The 13,904-nt window shown below is 37.5% G+C and overlaps 1 protein-coding gene across 2 annotated transcripts; it reads left to right on the top strand.

Moving 5' to 3' along the window:
- The first annotated feature begins 2,124 nt into the window (after window positions 1–2,124).
- Window positions 2,125–13,692, top strand: LOC106091893 (L-lactate dehydrogenase). Of its 2 annotated transcripts, none has more exons than XM_013258586.2 (3): window positions 2,125–2,299; window positions 12,316–13,170; window positions 13,235–13,692. In XM_013258586.2, exons 2-3 carry the CDS (start codon window positions 12,337–12,339, stop codon window positions 13,397–13,399), a joined length of 999 nt encoding a protein of 332 aa, XP_013114040.1. In that variant the 5' UTR covers window positions 2,125–2,299; window positions 12,316–12,336; the 3' UTR covers window positions 13,400–13,692. The 2 variants fall into 2 exon arrangements, with proteins under 2 accessions (XP_013114040.1, XP_013114039.1); XM_013258585.2 differs by lacking the exon at window positions 2,125–2,299 and adding an exon at window positions 2,356–2,450.
- Window positions 13,693–13,904: the final 212 nt, after the last annotated feature.

Genomic DNA, 13,904 nt, shown 5'->3' with positions numbered 1-13,904 from the left:
ATGAATACAATCGGATATTGTCCGTCTGCAGACCGTAGGGTGATACCCGTATATTTCTATTAGAAATGGAAGTACAAAAAAATCATTTTCTAAAGTTAGGCATAAAATGTGTTTTTGCTTCGTTATATTGGGTTGCCCAAAAAGTAATTGCGGATTTTTCATATAGTCGGCGTTGACAAATTTTTTCACAGCTTGTGACTCTGTAATTGCATTCTTTCTTCTGTCAGTTATCAGCTGTTACTTTTAGATGTTACTTGCTTTAGAAAAAAAGTGTATAAAAAGGATATTTGATTAAAGTTCTTTCTAAGTTTTATTAAAAATGCATTTACTTTCTTTTAAAAAATCCGCAATTACTTTTTGGGCAACCCAATACCATTTGACTGGTTTCCTAGATCGCAATTTTGTTTGGTAGCACCAAACTCATCAGTAGGATTTGTCCAAAAGGTATGTCTTCTAGGTTGAAACTATGCTCTTTAGAGTATTTTCCTTTCAAAGCGCAGCAAGAAAGAAAACTCCACTTCGTATATTTCTACCAAATGACGACATCCACCAATAACAACAAAACAAACTTGCCCAACTGCTACTCTAAGCATTCGTCGACTGCCATAACAGTAAAGACCAAAATAGAATGAGCGCTTTGAAAAATGCAACTCCACCGCAGAAAATTTGTCTATTGTTTACGCCGGGATTTGAACCCAGGCGTTCGGCGTCATTGATGGACATTTTAACCTCTGCGCCATAGTGGCCATCTCAATCCTCTCTTTTAAACTGATCTCCCGAATGTATTTCTGAAGATCCCACAGTGCGCAATTCTTACCCGATTTCGCACAATGACTTGTACTACGAACTTCAATATTCGTGCCAAGTATGGCAGGAATCGGTCGAAAACCTGGTATAGCTCTCATATAAACCGATCTCCCGTATGTATTTCTTTAGCCCCTATAGTGAGCAATTCTTATATGATTTGCTTGACGTTTTGCACATTGACTACCAAAATTCGTGACAAATATGGTTTGAATCGGTCCATAACCTGATATAGCTCCCATGTAAACTGAACTTCCGAGTACATTTCTAGAGGGCACACTTCTTGTCTGATTTGGCTAAAATTTTGCACAACGACTACTATGGCCTCCAACATACATAAGTGCCAAGTATGGCTCGAATCGAGCTTTGTTTGCCTGTAAAGAGGTACCGGGCGGTGGGCTTGACGAATGCAATCCATGGTGGAGGGTATATAAGTTTTAGCATGCTTTTGCCTGTGTTTTTGTATTTTAAGCAAATTTTACCATTATGCGACGATAAACACTGCTCGTGAGATGTTCTTCAATCGATGTCAGTTTTGCATGCCAAGAGTGAAGCTGATCTGGTGCTCTCTGTTTTCTTCTATTCTCTCCGATATTGTTAACATTTTATTCCTCTTGGCCGACGATAGATATATACTTTTTTTTCTAAAATCCTTAAAGCGATGTTTTATCGTTTAAAATGTTCTCCAGCTCATCTGAGATGAAAACGTGACATTTACACAACATTTAGAAAGAAATTTCGACATACATTTTCAAATGACAAGACCAGCTCGCAGCAGCAGCAGCAGCTGGTATCAAGCACATTGCCTCAAGAACACACACGGCAAAAGGTCACCTTGGAGCGAGCGGGCATAGTCAATCGGCCAAGCAGCCAGCCATATTCAGCAGTGGTGGTGGTTTCCTAAACATACAACAACAACAAAACATTGCCACAATCACGGAGTGCGTTAGCAGAGAATGAATGCATTAACCAGAAACAAGAATGAGTAAATAAAACAAAAATCCAAACACCCATTGGCTGCCTCACATGCTCCCCTCTCTGTTTACTACCTCTCACTGAGTCAGCCAACAACACCATTTCATTGAATACTACAAAAATTTCGTCATTAATTTTCTGTTGTGTTGGCAAAAAGGTGGGAATCAGGAGGGGTGATCAAAGTGACCGCCTGGTTTGTCTTGTAGCAAACAGATCATAAGTGAGTTTCAGTCATATCACGGGAGTTGTTTTGTGACGTCTTCAATAATGATGATGATGATGATGATGTTTGCCTTTGCTGTGGCGCTTATAAATAACGAAAATAACGGTTTTACCGGCATTACTTCTCCTACTGTGTGAGCACGAGAACATAGCCCCAAGCATAAGCAGCAAATACAAAATTAGCTCTCCAACAACTGCTTGCTGGCATACACACAACCAAACCGCAGACAAATTTCCATCTCCAGCAACAACCAACAAACAAATATTCAACGTCAGCCACCAGCGCTGTGAGTAGTGAGTGAGTACAACCAAACAATTCAACGATATCCAAGTGAAACAATTGTACGTTTTGTGAAAACAGTTCGTTTCTAAACGGCTAACAGTGAAGACATAAAGGTCGCAAAAAAATACCATTGAATTGAATTGAATTTTTACAAAATCAGTAAAGAGTGAGTTTTATCTAATTGGGAGATCCAAAAGAAAAAAAAACATTAAGGCATTGAAGAAAGAAAACTAGCCGCAATACAAATTGAAGAATTTGAAAGTGATTGCAAGTTGTTAATGAGTTCATTGAGTGACGTCATGGAAACCGAAACATAAACAATCTGATTGTATTTTTTTTTTATTGACAAAAGCGCCAAGTTTAAATGGAGAGTTAATTGTTTGTGTCATTAAAAAAAAAATAAATGTATAGGTGTATGTTGTAAAAAAGAGATGGCAAAATGTGTGACATTCGACAATTTAAAGTAGAAATTCGCTTGTTTAAACATTAATTTTTGGTGGATGTTGATCAAGATGAAGCATGATTTGATATGGAAAACTTAAAAACTATTTAATATTCCATATAATATCTGAAATTTAATATGCATATGTATATCTCCTTGAAGGATTCGTCTTGATACAAAAAAAAATTTATTTGTTATTATTTGTGTTTTGAAATGAAATCTCTTCGAATGTATTCGTTAGGTTGTATCTATGTTTGGAGTCAAGTAATTTCTTCATTCCGATTATTATTAGTCAATGTGAATGCTACTTAATATTCATATGGTATTCTCACAATATTCGACATTCAATCATATTTCATAATTAATCATGCAATTCACCACACCCTTCTTTACCAAACTATCCTTTTGGCTCTTTTGTTAGATTCAAGAAAAAACCAGTAAGAGCGTGCTAAGTTTGGCCGGGCCGAATCTTATATACCCTCCACCATGGATCGCATTTGTCGAGCTCTTGCCACGGTATCTCTTTTTAGGCAAACAAAGAATATTGAATAAGAACTGTTATGCTATTGGAGCTATATCAAGTTATAGTCCAATTCGGACCGTAAATGAATGCTGAACATTGTAGAAGTCATTGTGTAATATTTCGGTTCATTCGAATAAGAATTGCGCCTCGTATGGGCTCAAGAAGCAAAATCGAGAGATAGGTTTATATTATATTATTCATCGATTTAGACCATATTAGACACGTATGTTGGAGGTCATGAGAGAAGCCGTTGTACAAAATTTCTTCTAAATCGGATTAGAATTGGGCCCTCTATTGGCTCAAGGAGTCAAAATCCCAGATCGGTTTATATGACAGCTATACCAGATTATGGACCGATTTGAATCATATTTAACACGGTTGTTGGAAGTGATACCAAAACATCACGTGCAAAATTTCAGTCAAATCGGACGAGAATTGCGCCCAGATCGCAGATCGGTTTATATGACAGCTATATCAGGTTATGAACCGATTTGAACCTTATTTGACACAGTAGTTGAAAGTAAGAAAAAAATACGTTATGCAAAATTTCAGCCAAATCGGATAGGAATGGCGCCCTCTAGAAGCTCAAGAAGTCAAGTCCCCAGATCTGTTTATATGGCAGCTATATCAGGTTATGAACCGATTTCAATCATACTTGGCACAGTTGTTGGATATCATAACAAAACACGTCGTGCAATATTTCGGCCAAATCGGATAGGAATTGCTCCCTGTAGAGGCTCAAGAAGTCAAGACCCCAGATCGGTTTATATGACAGCTATATCAGGTTATGGACCGATTTGAACCATTCTTAATACAGTTGTTGGAAGTCATAACAAAACACGTCATGCAATATTTCGGACAAATCGGATAGGAATTGCTCCCTGTAGAGGCTCAAGAAGTCAAAACCCCAGATAGGTTTGTTTGACAGCTATATCAGGTTATAAGCCGATTTCAACCATACTCAGCATAGTTGTTGGAAGTCATACTAAAACACCTCATGCAAAATTTCATTCGAATCGGATAAGAATTCCGCCCTCTAGTGGCTCAAGATGTCAAGACCCCAGATCGGTTTAAATGGCAGCTATATCAAAACATGGACCGATATGGCTCATTTACAATCCCAACCGACCTACACTAATAAGAAGTATTTGTGCAAAATTTCAAGCGGCTAGCTTTACTCCTTCGAAAGTTAGCGTGCTTTCGACAGACAGACGGACAAACGGACGGATATGGCTAGTTCGACTTAAAATGTCATGAAGATCAAGAATATATATACTTTATGGGGTCTACGGCGAATAGTTCCAGGAGTTACAAACAGAATGACGAAATTAGTACACCCCCATCCTATGGTGGAGGGTATAAAAATCAGCAGACAATGTTTGCTGATACCAGCAAACTTATTTCAATGGATGTAAGCATGCATAATCTCAAAATATCTCGAGACAATAGCAGAAAATCTCCCTCCCCCTTAAGAGAATTCAAGTTTATTCACCTTAAAGTGTCCTTTGCAAGTCCGCAAAAAACATCCTCACTTTCGTTTTTAAAACAGACATGCGCATTGACAGCCACGCATAACCGGTACCATAACAGCTGTAGAGTTGTAGAATTTCCAGGAATTCCGTCACAGGAGCCCTCAATATAATCGTACACTTAAATACACACCAACGATAGCCACTACATACATACATTAACTTATACCAAAAAACAGTCCGCCAAAATATGACTTTGAAAATATTTGAAGGTTAAATTGGTGGCTAAGAACAAAACGCTGATACTCTCTTGCACACATCTTCCAACAAAACTACAACCGCAGCTCTTTGTTTTATTGAGAGGGGGAAAAAAACCAAACATGTTTTAATGATTTCGCTCAGACGTTAACAAAATGTTTACAAATAGACATGGGTTCGTTTCAAATTTTACTCAGCTTGTTGTATATGTACGGAACTTTGTTTAGATTTTTTTTTTCTGTATTATGTTCCCAGACGATAAGATAAGGATTTATTTGCGAGGCCATAGGGAATTTTCGGGGACTGAAATCAAATGCATTCCACAAATAGAGGTAGTCGATTGTTGTAGAACTGAGAGTCACTGTATAATGATTGTTAACGGTTTTATGTTCATAGGGTAATTATTAGGGGTTTACCATTTATACGAGATTAATTGAAATAAAACATGACTCATGAAACATGAGGCACGAGACTGAAGTGTGATGTGGCTGTAATTTTGTATTTATAAATAGTGTGGTAATATTTTTTTTTGCTTTGCAATTGCAATTCATTTCACATTGCTGGTTTTAGTTTTATAGCGCTTTAATGTATTTACCATTAGATTGGTAATCTTTGGCAAATGTTATCAACATTTTTTCAGTTTGTCAAGTAGTTAGACAAACTGGTCAAAAAACAATCGGTTTTGAAGAATTTTTAAATTAATAAAACCCAGTACAAAAGCTAATGGGTTGGCAAATTCCAAGATAGACTGAAGGTCAGTGTGTAGACCAAACCCCCCAAAAGTGTTTACGTTGTCAGGCCAACATTTCTTATTTCTTATATGTATGCCCCTTAAGCTGATATCACACGTTATGTGTGTTACATATGTGTCAAATACGCATAGAGCGCGCTCTAATCGGCATGCATTCTCATATGTATTGTATTTGTTTATCTTTTCTCAATAGAATCAATTAAAAATTAATTGAAAATTAAGAAAATTTTTAATTGAATCAATTAAAAAATAATTGAAAATTTTTAAAATTGCTCAATAATTTTTATATATTGAAAAAAATTTCAATTACTTCTTTAAAAACGATGATTGATATTATCATTTTCGTGATTGAAGCAGTTTCAATTAAAACATTAATTGGATTAAATTATTTGCATTGTTGCCATTTCAAGAACATAACCCGCATTGTATATAAAGGGTGATTTTTTATGAGCCAAGTATTTCTGGATGGCAGCACTAGTTAATATTTGTGTCCATTCATTAAATGTGAAAGTGAAAAGTGTTCCGTATACTCGGCCATTTCATCATGGATAACTTGGAAACTCATAAACAAGCAACGACTGCAAATCGGTTCATCAAAATTGGTGTTTTGTGACAAATGTCGATGGAATTCCACTATTTAATGGAAAAATTGACAACAGCGATGAGGCTCATTTCTGGTATGTAAATAAACAAAACTGTCACATCTGAAGCTCAAAAAGGTCAAGAAGTCAAATCCAGAGATGGGTTCATATGAGGGCTATATACATATATATATATAGTTTAACCTCTCTGGGTGGGATTTGGCGTGATTTGAAGTACTAAATTTCAACCAAATCGGATGTAAATTGAGGCTGGTAGGGTCTCAAGAAGTAAATCCGTGGATCAGTTTATATGGGAGTTATTTTAATTTATGGAGCGATTCGGATTATACTTGACACGAATATAGAAAATCAGAGCAAAAGTCGTTGCGCAAAATTTCAGCTAAATTGGTTAAAAATTGAAATCTCGAGATCGGCTTATATGGGAGCTATATCAGTTTATTGACCTATTCGGACCGTACTTGCCACGTATCCACGTACATTGCCAGAACAGAAGTCGTTCTGTACAATGGGGCAAAAATTGAGGCCTCCAGGGGCTCAAGAAGTCAAATCTGGCGATCATTTTATAGGTCGATTTGAATCATACCTCACACAAATGTTCAAGAAGCCAAATCCGGAAATCTGTTTATATGGGGGCTAATCAGTTTATAGACCGATTCGGATCACACGAATGTGAAATGTGAAAGCCGTTCTGCCAAATTTCAGCCAAATGTTGCTAAAATTGGGGCCTCTAAGGGCTTAAGAAGACAAATCTGGGGATCTTATCTTAGTTTATAAGGGAATCTTCTCGATTTAAATCATGTCTATCTATGCTATATTAGTTTATAGACCGATTCGGATCATACATGACGCGGATGTTAAAAGTCAAAATAGAAGTCATTTGACAAAATTCCAGCCACATCGGGTGAAAATTGAGGCCTCTAGTGGCAGAAGAAATCAAAATAGGGGCACGATTGAATATAGGGGCTATATTATAGTCAAACCTGAATCAATATGGCCCAATTTCAATTCCCAAGAACCTACATCAATAAGAAATATCGGTGTGAAATTTCAAGCGCATATTATCATTTTTTCGAATGCTACAGTGAATTCGACAGACGGCCGGAGGGACATGGCTAGATTGGCTCAGATTGTCAAGACGATCAAGAATATATGTACTATATAGCGTCCTAGGCCCATAAAAGCCACATTTATTATTTGATTTTGCTGAAATTTGGGACAATGAGTTGTGTTAGGCCTTTCGACATCCTGCTTCAATTTGCCCCAGATCGGTCCATAGTTGGATAAAGCTGCCATATAGACCGATCTCTCGATTTAAGGTTTTGGGCCCATAAAAGGCGGGCGGGACAATGAGTTGTGTTAGGCCTTTCGACATCCTGCTTCAATTTGCCCCAGATCGGTCCATAGTTGGATAAAGCTGCCATATAGACCGATCTCTCGATTTAAGGTTTTGGGCCCATAAAAGGCGTATTTATTGTCCGATGTCGCCGAAATTTGGGACAGTGAGTTATATTAGGCCCTTCGACATCCTTCTTCAATTTGGCCCAGATCGGTCCATATTTGGATGTAGCTGTCATATAGACCGATCCGCCGATTTAGGGTCTTAGGCTCATAAAAGCCACATTTATTTTTCAATTTTTCTGAAATTTGAGACAGTGAGTTATGTTAGGCCCTTCGACATCCTTCTTCAATTTGGCCCAGATCGGTTCAGATTCGCATATAGCTGCCATATAGTCCGAACTCTCGATTTAAGGTTTTGGGCCCATAAAAGGCGCATTTACGGTCCGATGTCGCCGAAATTTGGTAAAGTGCTGGACCCTTCGACATTCTTCTTCAATTTGGCGCCGATCGGTCCAGATTTGGATATAGCTGCCATATAGACCGAACTCTCGATTTAAGGTTTTGGGTCCATAAAAGGCGCATTTATTGTCCGATGCTGCCAAAATTTGGGATAGTAAGTTGTGTTAGACTCTTCGACATCTTTCTTCAATTTGGGTCAGATCAGTTCAGATTTAGATATAGCTGTCATATAGGCCGATCTCTCGATTTAAGGTCTTGCGCCCTTAAAAGACACATTTATTGTCCGATTTTGCCAAATTTTGGGACAGTGAGTTGTTTTGGGCCCTTCGACATATTTCTTAAATTTGGCCTAGATAGGTCCATATTTGAATATACAGGGTGGCTGATGAAAGCCGCTACCAAAAAAAAATGTAATAACTTTTTTTCTATTTAATAATAATAATTTAATAATTAATTTAATTAATTAATTAATTAATTTAATTAATAATAATTTAATAATTAATTTAATAATTTAATTTAACATGAATAAAAGAAAAATGTATTCCATACACCGAAAAAAAAATGTAGCAATATTCATCATTGTAGCAATATTCATCAGCCACCCTGTAGCTGCCATATAGACCGATCTCTCGATTTAAGATTTTGGGCCCATTAAAGTCGCATTTATTGTCCGATTTCGCCGAAATTTGTGATAGTGATAGTGATTTTGACGAAAGGTGGTGTACATATATACCCGTGGTGGTGGGTATCCAAAACTCGGTTCGGCCGACCTTAACGCTTTTTACTTCTTGTATCTGGTTTTGACCGTCCAATTTACGCCAATACCAATTTCATTAGGATACCTCTATCCTAACTCGAGCTGCAATTATTCTAACACAGCTCCATTCTTGGGTATTTTTCTACCCTATCGTATTTTATGGTCAATAACATTTTTTTAAAGACCGAGGCACCCAGATTTACATTTTAAAATAATTATTTCAAATGAAACCATTTCTTTTTTTTCCTTGGAATTTCACAATACAGTATTTAAGGTAATTGATACGGAGCTCATAGTGAGTTAGGATTGAAATCTGACAGTCGATAGCAAGCAGCATTGATTCTAGTAGAAATTTATTCATTTTGTCGGCTTTGACCGTGGAGTGCGTTGGTATGTTGTATTTGCATCGTATTAATAGCGAAAACGCATCTATGATACAATTACCATATTAACCACGCTCGACAACCCTGTCTATTAGCTGTACTTTTTCCCAATGCATGTATTTTTGTGAAATGACAGACATTCTGTCTGTGGCAAATTACACTTCTTCCGTACTACACATGATTTTGTGCATCTTTTGGAAGTTGTATTGATAGCTTCGAACGCTAAAGACAACGGCAACGGCTCTCGCTATTGCTCCGTGTGCCCTTTAAAATTGGATTTTCGATCGATTTTCATTAAGTTCGAATGAGAACAAGGTGGATTAATGAAGGTGGTCTCAAGCGAACAGCTGAAAGCAGCCGGGCAGCTTGACGGTATTAAAATATCAGTTCTGTGTTTACATTCTCAACAAACTACCCCATTTTTTTGCACGTTCTCTTTGTTTGTGTTTCTCTCATTTAACTGGCACACGAGGGCAAGTTTCATTGGTTGTGTTGACAACAATACCAATTTCGAAATGACATCTTTATGAGGAGATGGTGGATTGCACCACATGATTTGTGGTTGTTCAACAAACGAGACCATCTTTAATTGTTTCGCCATGGGAGGAGAAAAAAGCGGCATCATTTAAGCAGAACGTTGATGGCGGGTCGTAAAAATTGGTCAACCTTTTTTTTTTTGAAATATTCAACATTTGTTATTCAATATTTATACCCACCACCGTAGGATAGGGGGTATATTCATTTAGTCATTTTGTTTGCAACACATCGAAATATTAATTTCCGACCCTACAAAGTATATATATTTCGGATCGTCGTAAAATTCAAAAACGATTTAACCATGTCCGTGTGTCTGTCCGTCCGTCTGTTGTAATCACTCAAGAGCCTTCAAAACTTGAGATATTGCGCTGAAATTTGGCACAGATACGTGTTTTTGATGCACGCTGGTTAGGTTCTTAAACGGGCCAAATCAGACCATATTTGGATATAGCTACTATATAGACCGATCGGACGATAAAGGGTCTGAAGCCCATAAAAGCTTTATTTTTTATCCGATTTTGCTGAAATTGGAAACAGTGAGTTATTTTAAGCCTCCCGACATCTGACCCAAATATGCTTCAGATCGGACTATATTTAGATATAGCTGCCATATAGACCGATTCTCCGATAAGGAGTCTCAAGCCCATAAAAGCCTTATTTTTCAACCGATTTCGTTGAAATTTGAATCAGTGAGTAGCTTTAGGCCTCCCAACATCTGGCCCAAATATAGTTCACATCGGACTATATTAAGATATAGCTGCCATATCGACCGATCTGCCGGTAAAGGGTCTGAAGCCCATAAAAGCTTTATTTTTTTTACCGATTTGGCTGAAATTTGAAGCAGTGAGTACTTTTAGGCCACCCGCCATCTGACCTAAATATGGTTCAGATCGGTCTATATTTAGATATAGCTGCCATATATACCGATCTGCTGATAAAGGGTCTGAAGCCCATAAAAGCTTTATTTTTTAACCGATTTCGCTGAAGTTTGCAACAGTGAGTTAGTTTAGGCCTCCCGACATCTAACCTTAATATGGATTAGATCGGTCCATATTTAGATATAGCTGCCATATATACCGATCTGCTGATAAAGGGTCTGAAGCCCATAAAAGCTTTATTTTTTAACCGATTTCGCTGAAGTTTGCAACAGTGAGTTAGTTTAGGCCTCCCGACATCTAACCTTAATATGGATTAGATCGGTCCATATTTAGATATAGCTGCCATATCGACCGATCTGCCGGTAAAGGGTCTGAAGCCCATAAAAGCTTTATTTTTTAACCGATTTGGCTGAAATTTGAAGCAATGAGTACTTTTAGGCCACCCGCCATCTGACCTAAATACGGTTCAGATCGGACTATATTTAGTTATAGCTGCCATATAGACCGATATACCGGTTAAGGGTCTGAAGCTCATAACAGCTTTATTCATTGCCCGATTTTGTTGAAATTTGAAATGCAAAATTCAACAGTGACTGATATTTATTTGACCACTCAATGTCCGTGCCGAATTTGGATGCATAAGTTATCCAATTTTCTCCGAATTGTGTCGAAAGGGGGTTTTTACATATATACCCGAGCTGGTGGGTATCCAAAGTTCGGCCCGACTGAACTCAATGCCTTTTTACTTGGTTAACAATTATTTAATCAATTGCAACACCAAAAAATTACTGAGCACAGTGTTTCAAAATCAATCGAATTTTTACTATTCACACTTCCGTCACTTGTTTTTTTTTTGGTCATTTATTCTCTGCGTTAAACGTCACAGGCATCATTTGTTTAAATTTTTTATTTATTTATTTTTTTTTTTTTTTTTTTGGATACATTCATGATGTGTTGCTTTAACATTCCATCAGTTTGACCTTGTTGAAGGTTATATTCATCCTAGAACAAGTGTTGCTATTCGTTATTGTGTTCCTCCCTCACAAGCATTCGCAGATTAAGATACAACATTTAATGCCTCAATATGTTGTTGCCTAGTTGGGTGGACTAACGCAGCTGCTGCGTGTGGAAGTGACATGAATTAGGTCGCACGTGTCGCAGTTTTGTGTGTGCTGACACAGCGTATGTGACATCCAAAATAGCATAAATTAACCAAATAATATGACGTGGTACTGCTCATTTGGTCACTATTGACAAATAGCGTGGTAAATTTGAAGTTCAAGCATGTAGGGTCACCTTTGTGAGAGTAAAATGTTTTCAAATATAACAGAAATCGTATTGGGTTTGTGTCTAGGCTAAAAAGAAAATGTTAGCAAAGAACATCATACAGAGTTGATTGGGATGTGAGGGAAATGTTCAAAGCGAAGTCTATAAATTGTATTTCTAAAGAAAATTTAGTAAAATTTTATTTGAATGGAAATTTTTTAGCCAAATTTTATTGTTTGTTCCTTAAAAAAATTTTTGTTAAAAATTTGTCCTTACAGACATATGCAGATTTTTCATAAGAAAATTTCATTGCATTTAACATATTTTTTCCTAATTTCCCTTTTTGTTTTTTGTTTTTCTTGTTGCAGATAATCAATAAACAATAAAAAATGGCTTCTGTTAAGGATAATCTGATGAATCAAGTTGCCGAAGTTTTGCCTTCCGGCGGCAACAAAGTGACCATTGTTGGTATTGGCCAAGTTGGTATGGCCTGTGCTTTCAGTATTTTGGCTCAAAATGTATCCAGCGAGGTATGCCTCATGGATGTCTGCAAAGATAAACTAATGGGCGAATTGATGGACTTGCAACATGGCTCCAACTTTTTGAAAAATCCCAAAATTACCGCCAGCACAGACTATGCCGCATCCGCCAATTCCAGATTGTGCATTGTTACCGCTGGCGTTCGTCAAAAGGAGGGTGAATCACGCCTGTCATTGGTGCAGCGCAACACAGATATCCTTAAGCACATCATTCCCAAGTTGGTGGAGAACTCACCCGACACCATTTTGCTGATGGTCTCCAATCCCGTGGACATCATGACCTATGTGGCCTGGAAGCTTTCGGGTTTGCCCAAGAATCGCGTCATTGGTAGTGGTACCAATTTGGATTCGTCTCGTTTCCGTTTCCTGATGTCTCAACGCTTGGGTGTGGCACCCACATCCTGCCATGGCTGGATTATTGGTGAACATGGTGACAGTTCGGTGCCAGTGTGGTCCGGCGTCAACATTGCCGGTGTACGTTTGCGTGAGTTGAACCCCAACATTGGCTCCACTGAAGATCCCGAGAAATGGAATGAGGTGCACAAGCAAGTGGTTGAGTCCGCCTACGAAGTCATCAAGCTGAAGGGTTACACCTCCTGGGCCATTGGTTTGAGCACAGCCTCGTTGGCCTCTTCGATTTTGAGAAACACCAGTTCCATTGTGGCTGTATCCACCTCCGTTATGGTAAGGCCCAAATGAAATTAAATCAAACTCAGATAAAAACTCTTCTCCTTATTTATTTCTGCAGGGTGAACATGGCATTGACAAGGATGTGTTCCTCTCCCTACCCTGTGTGTTGAACGCCAATGGTGTGACCCATGTTGTTAAGCAAATTCTGACCAACACTGAAATTGAACAATTGCAAAAATCCGCCAACATCATGGCTGAAGTTCAGACTGGCCTTAAGTTCTAAGCCTAAGGCTTATCTCATTTACCTCTCAAATACCAAACACCATACATTTTAGCGCTTATATTAAAGAGAATGGTTGGCATAAGAGGCGCATGTACTGCTTGGTCCTTATAAAAAGTGCATTTTTATATGGACTGAGTAGGTCTATAACTATCTACCTAAACGTAAAATAAGGTTACAACTACTAGTATTTGTTATTTATTATAATTTTATGTAAGACCATTTTGTGTTTTTAGTTAACTTTAATCAAATCCTGAGTTTTTTTATGTTTGTTTTTTTTTCTTTTTTTTTATAAATAAATTTTAATTTATTTTTTTAACTTTTTAAAAATGAATTTCTTTTCCTTTTCTTGATTCAATCAAATTTGTTAGTTGGAATTTTTTGAAAATGACAGTACATACCTACATACACTATAATTCAACCGTTACTACCTCATTAGTGAAAATTTGTTATCTGAAAATACGATTTCACATCCTTATATAGGATCGCTGCAATCGCTCTTCAGTTG

Source organism: Stomoxys calcitrans, chromosome 1 (genome assembly GCF_963082655.1).
Source record: "Stomoxys calcitrans chromosome 1, idStoCalc2.1, whole genome shotgun sequence".
Lineage (NCBI taxonomy): Eukaryota > Metazoa > Arthropoda > Insecta > Diptera > Muscidae > Stomoxys > Stomoxys calcitrans.
Note: the sequence above shows the minus strand (reverse complement) of the source record. Positions and strands in the feature narration are given on the sequence as shown.

What these genes read in the sequence shown, in the direction of transcription:
- LOC106091893 (XM_013258586.2), top strand. Translation starts at nt 12,337, where the DNA reads ATGGCTTCTGTTAAGGATAATCTGATGAATCAAGTTGCCGAAGTTTTG. An exon ending in CTGTATCCACCTCCGTTATG is followed by an intron (nt 13,171 to 13,234) that starts GTAAGGCCCAAA and finishes TTATTTCTGCAG; the next exon opens with GGTGAACATGGCATTGACAA.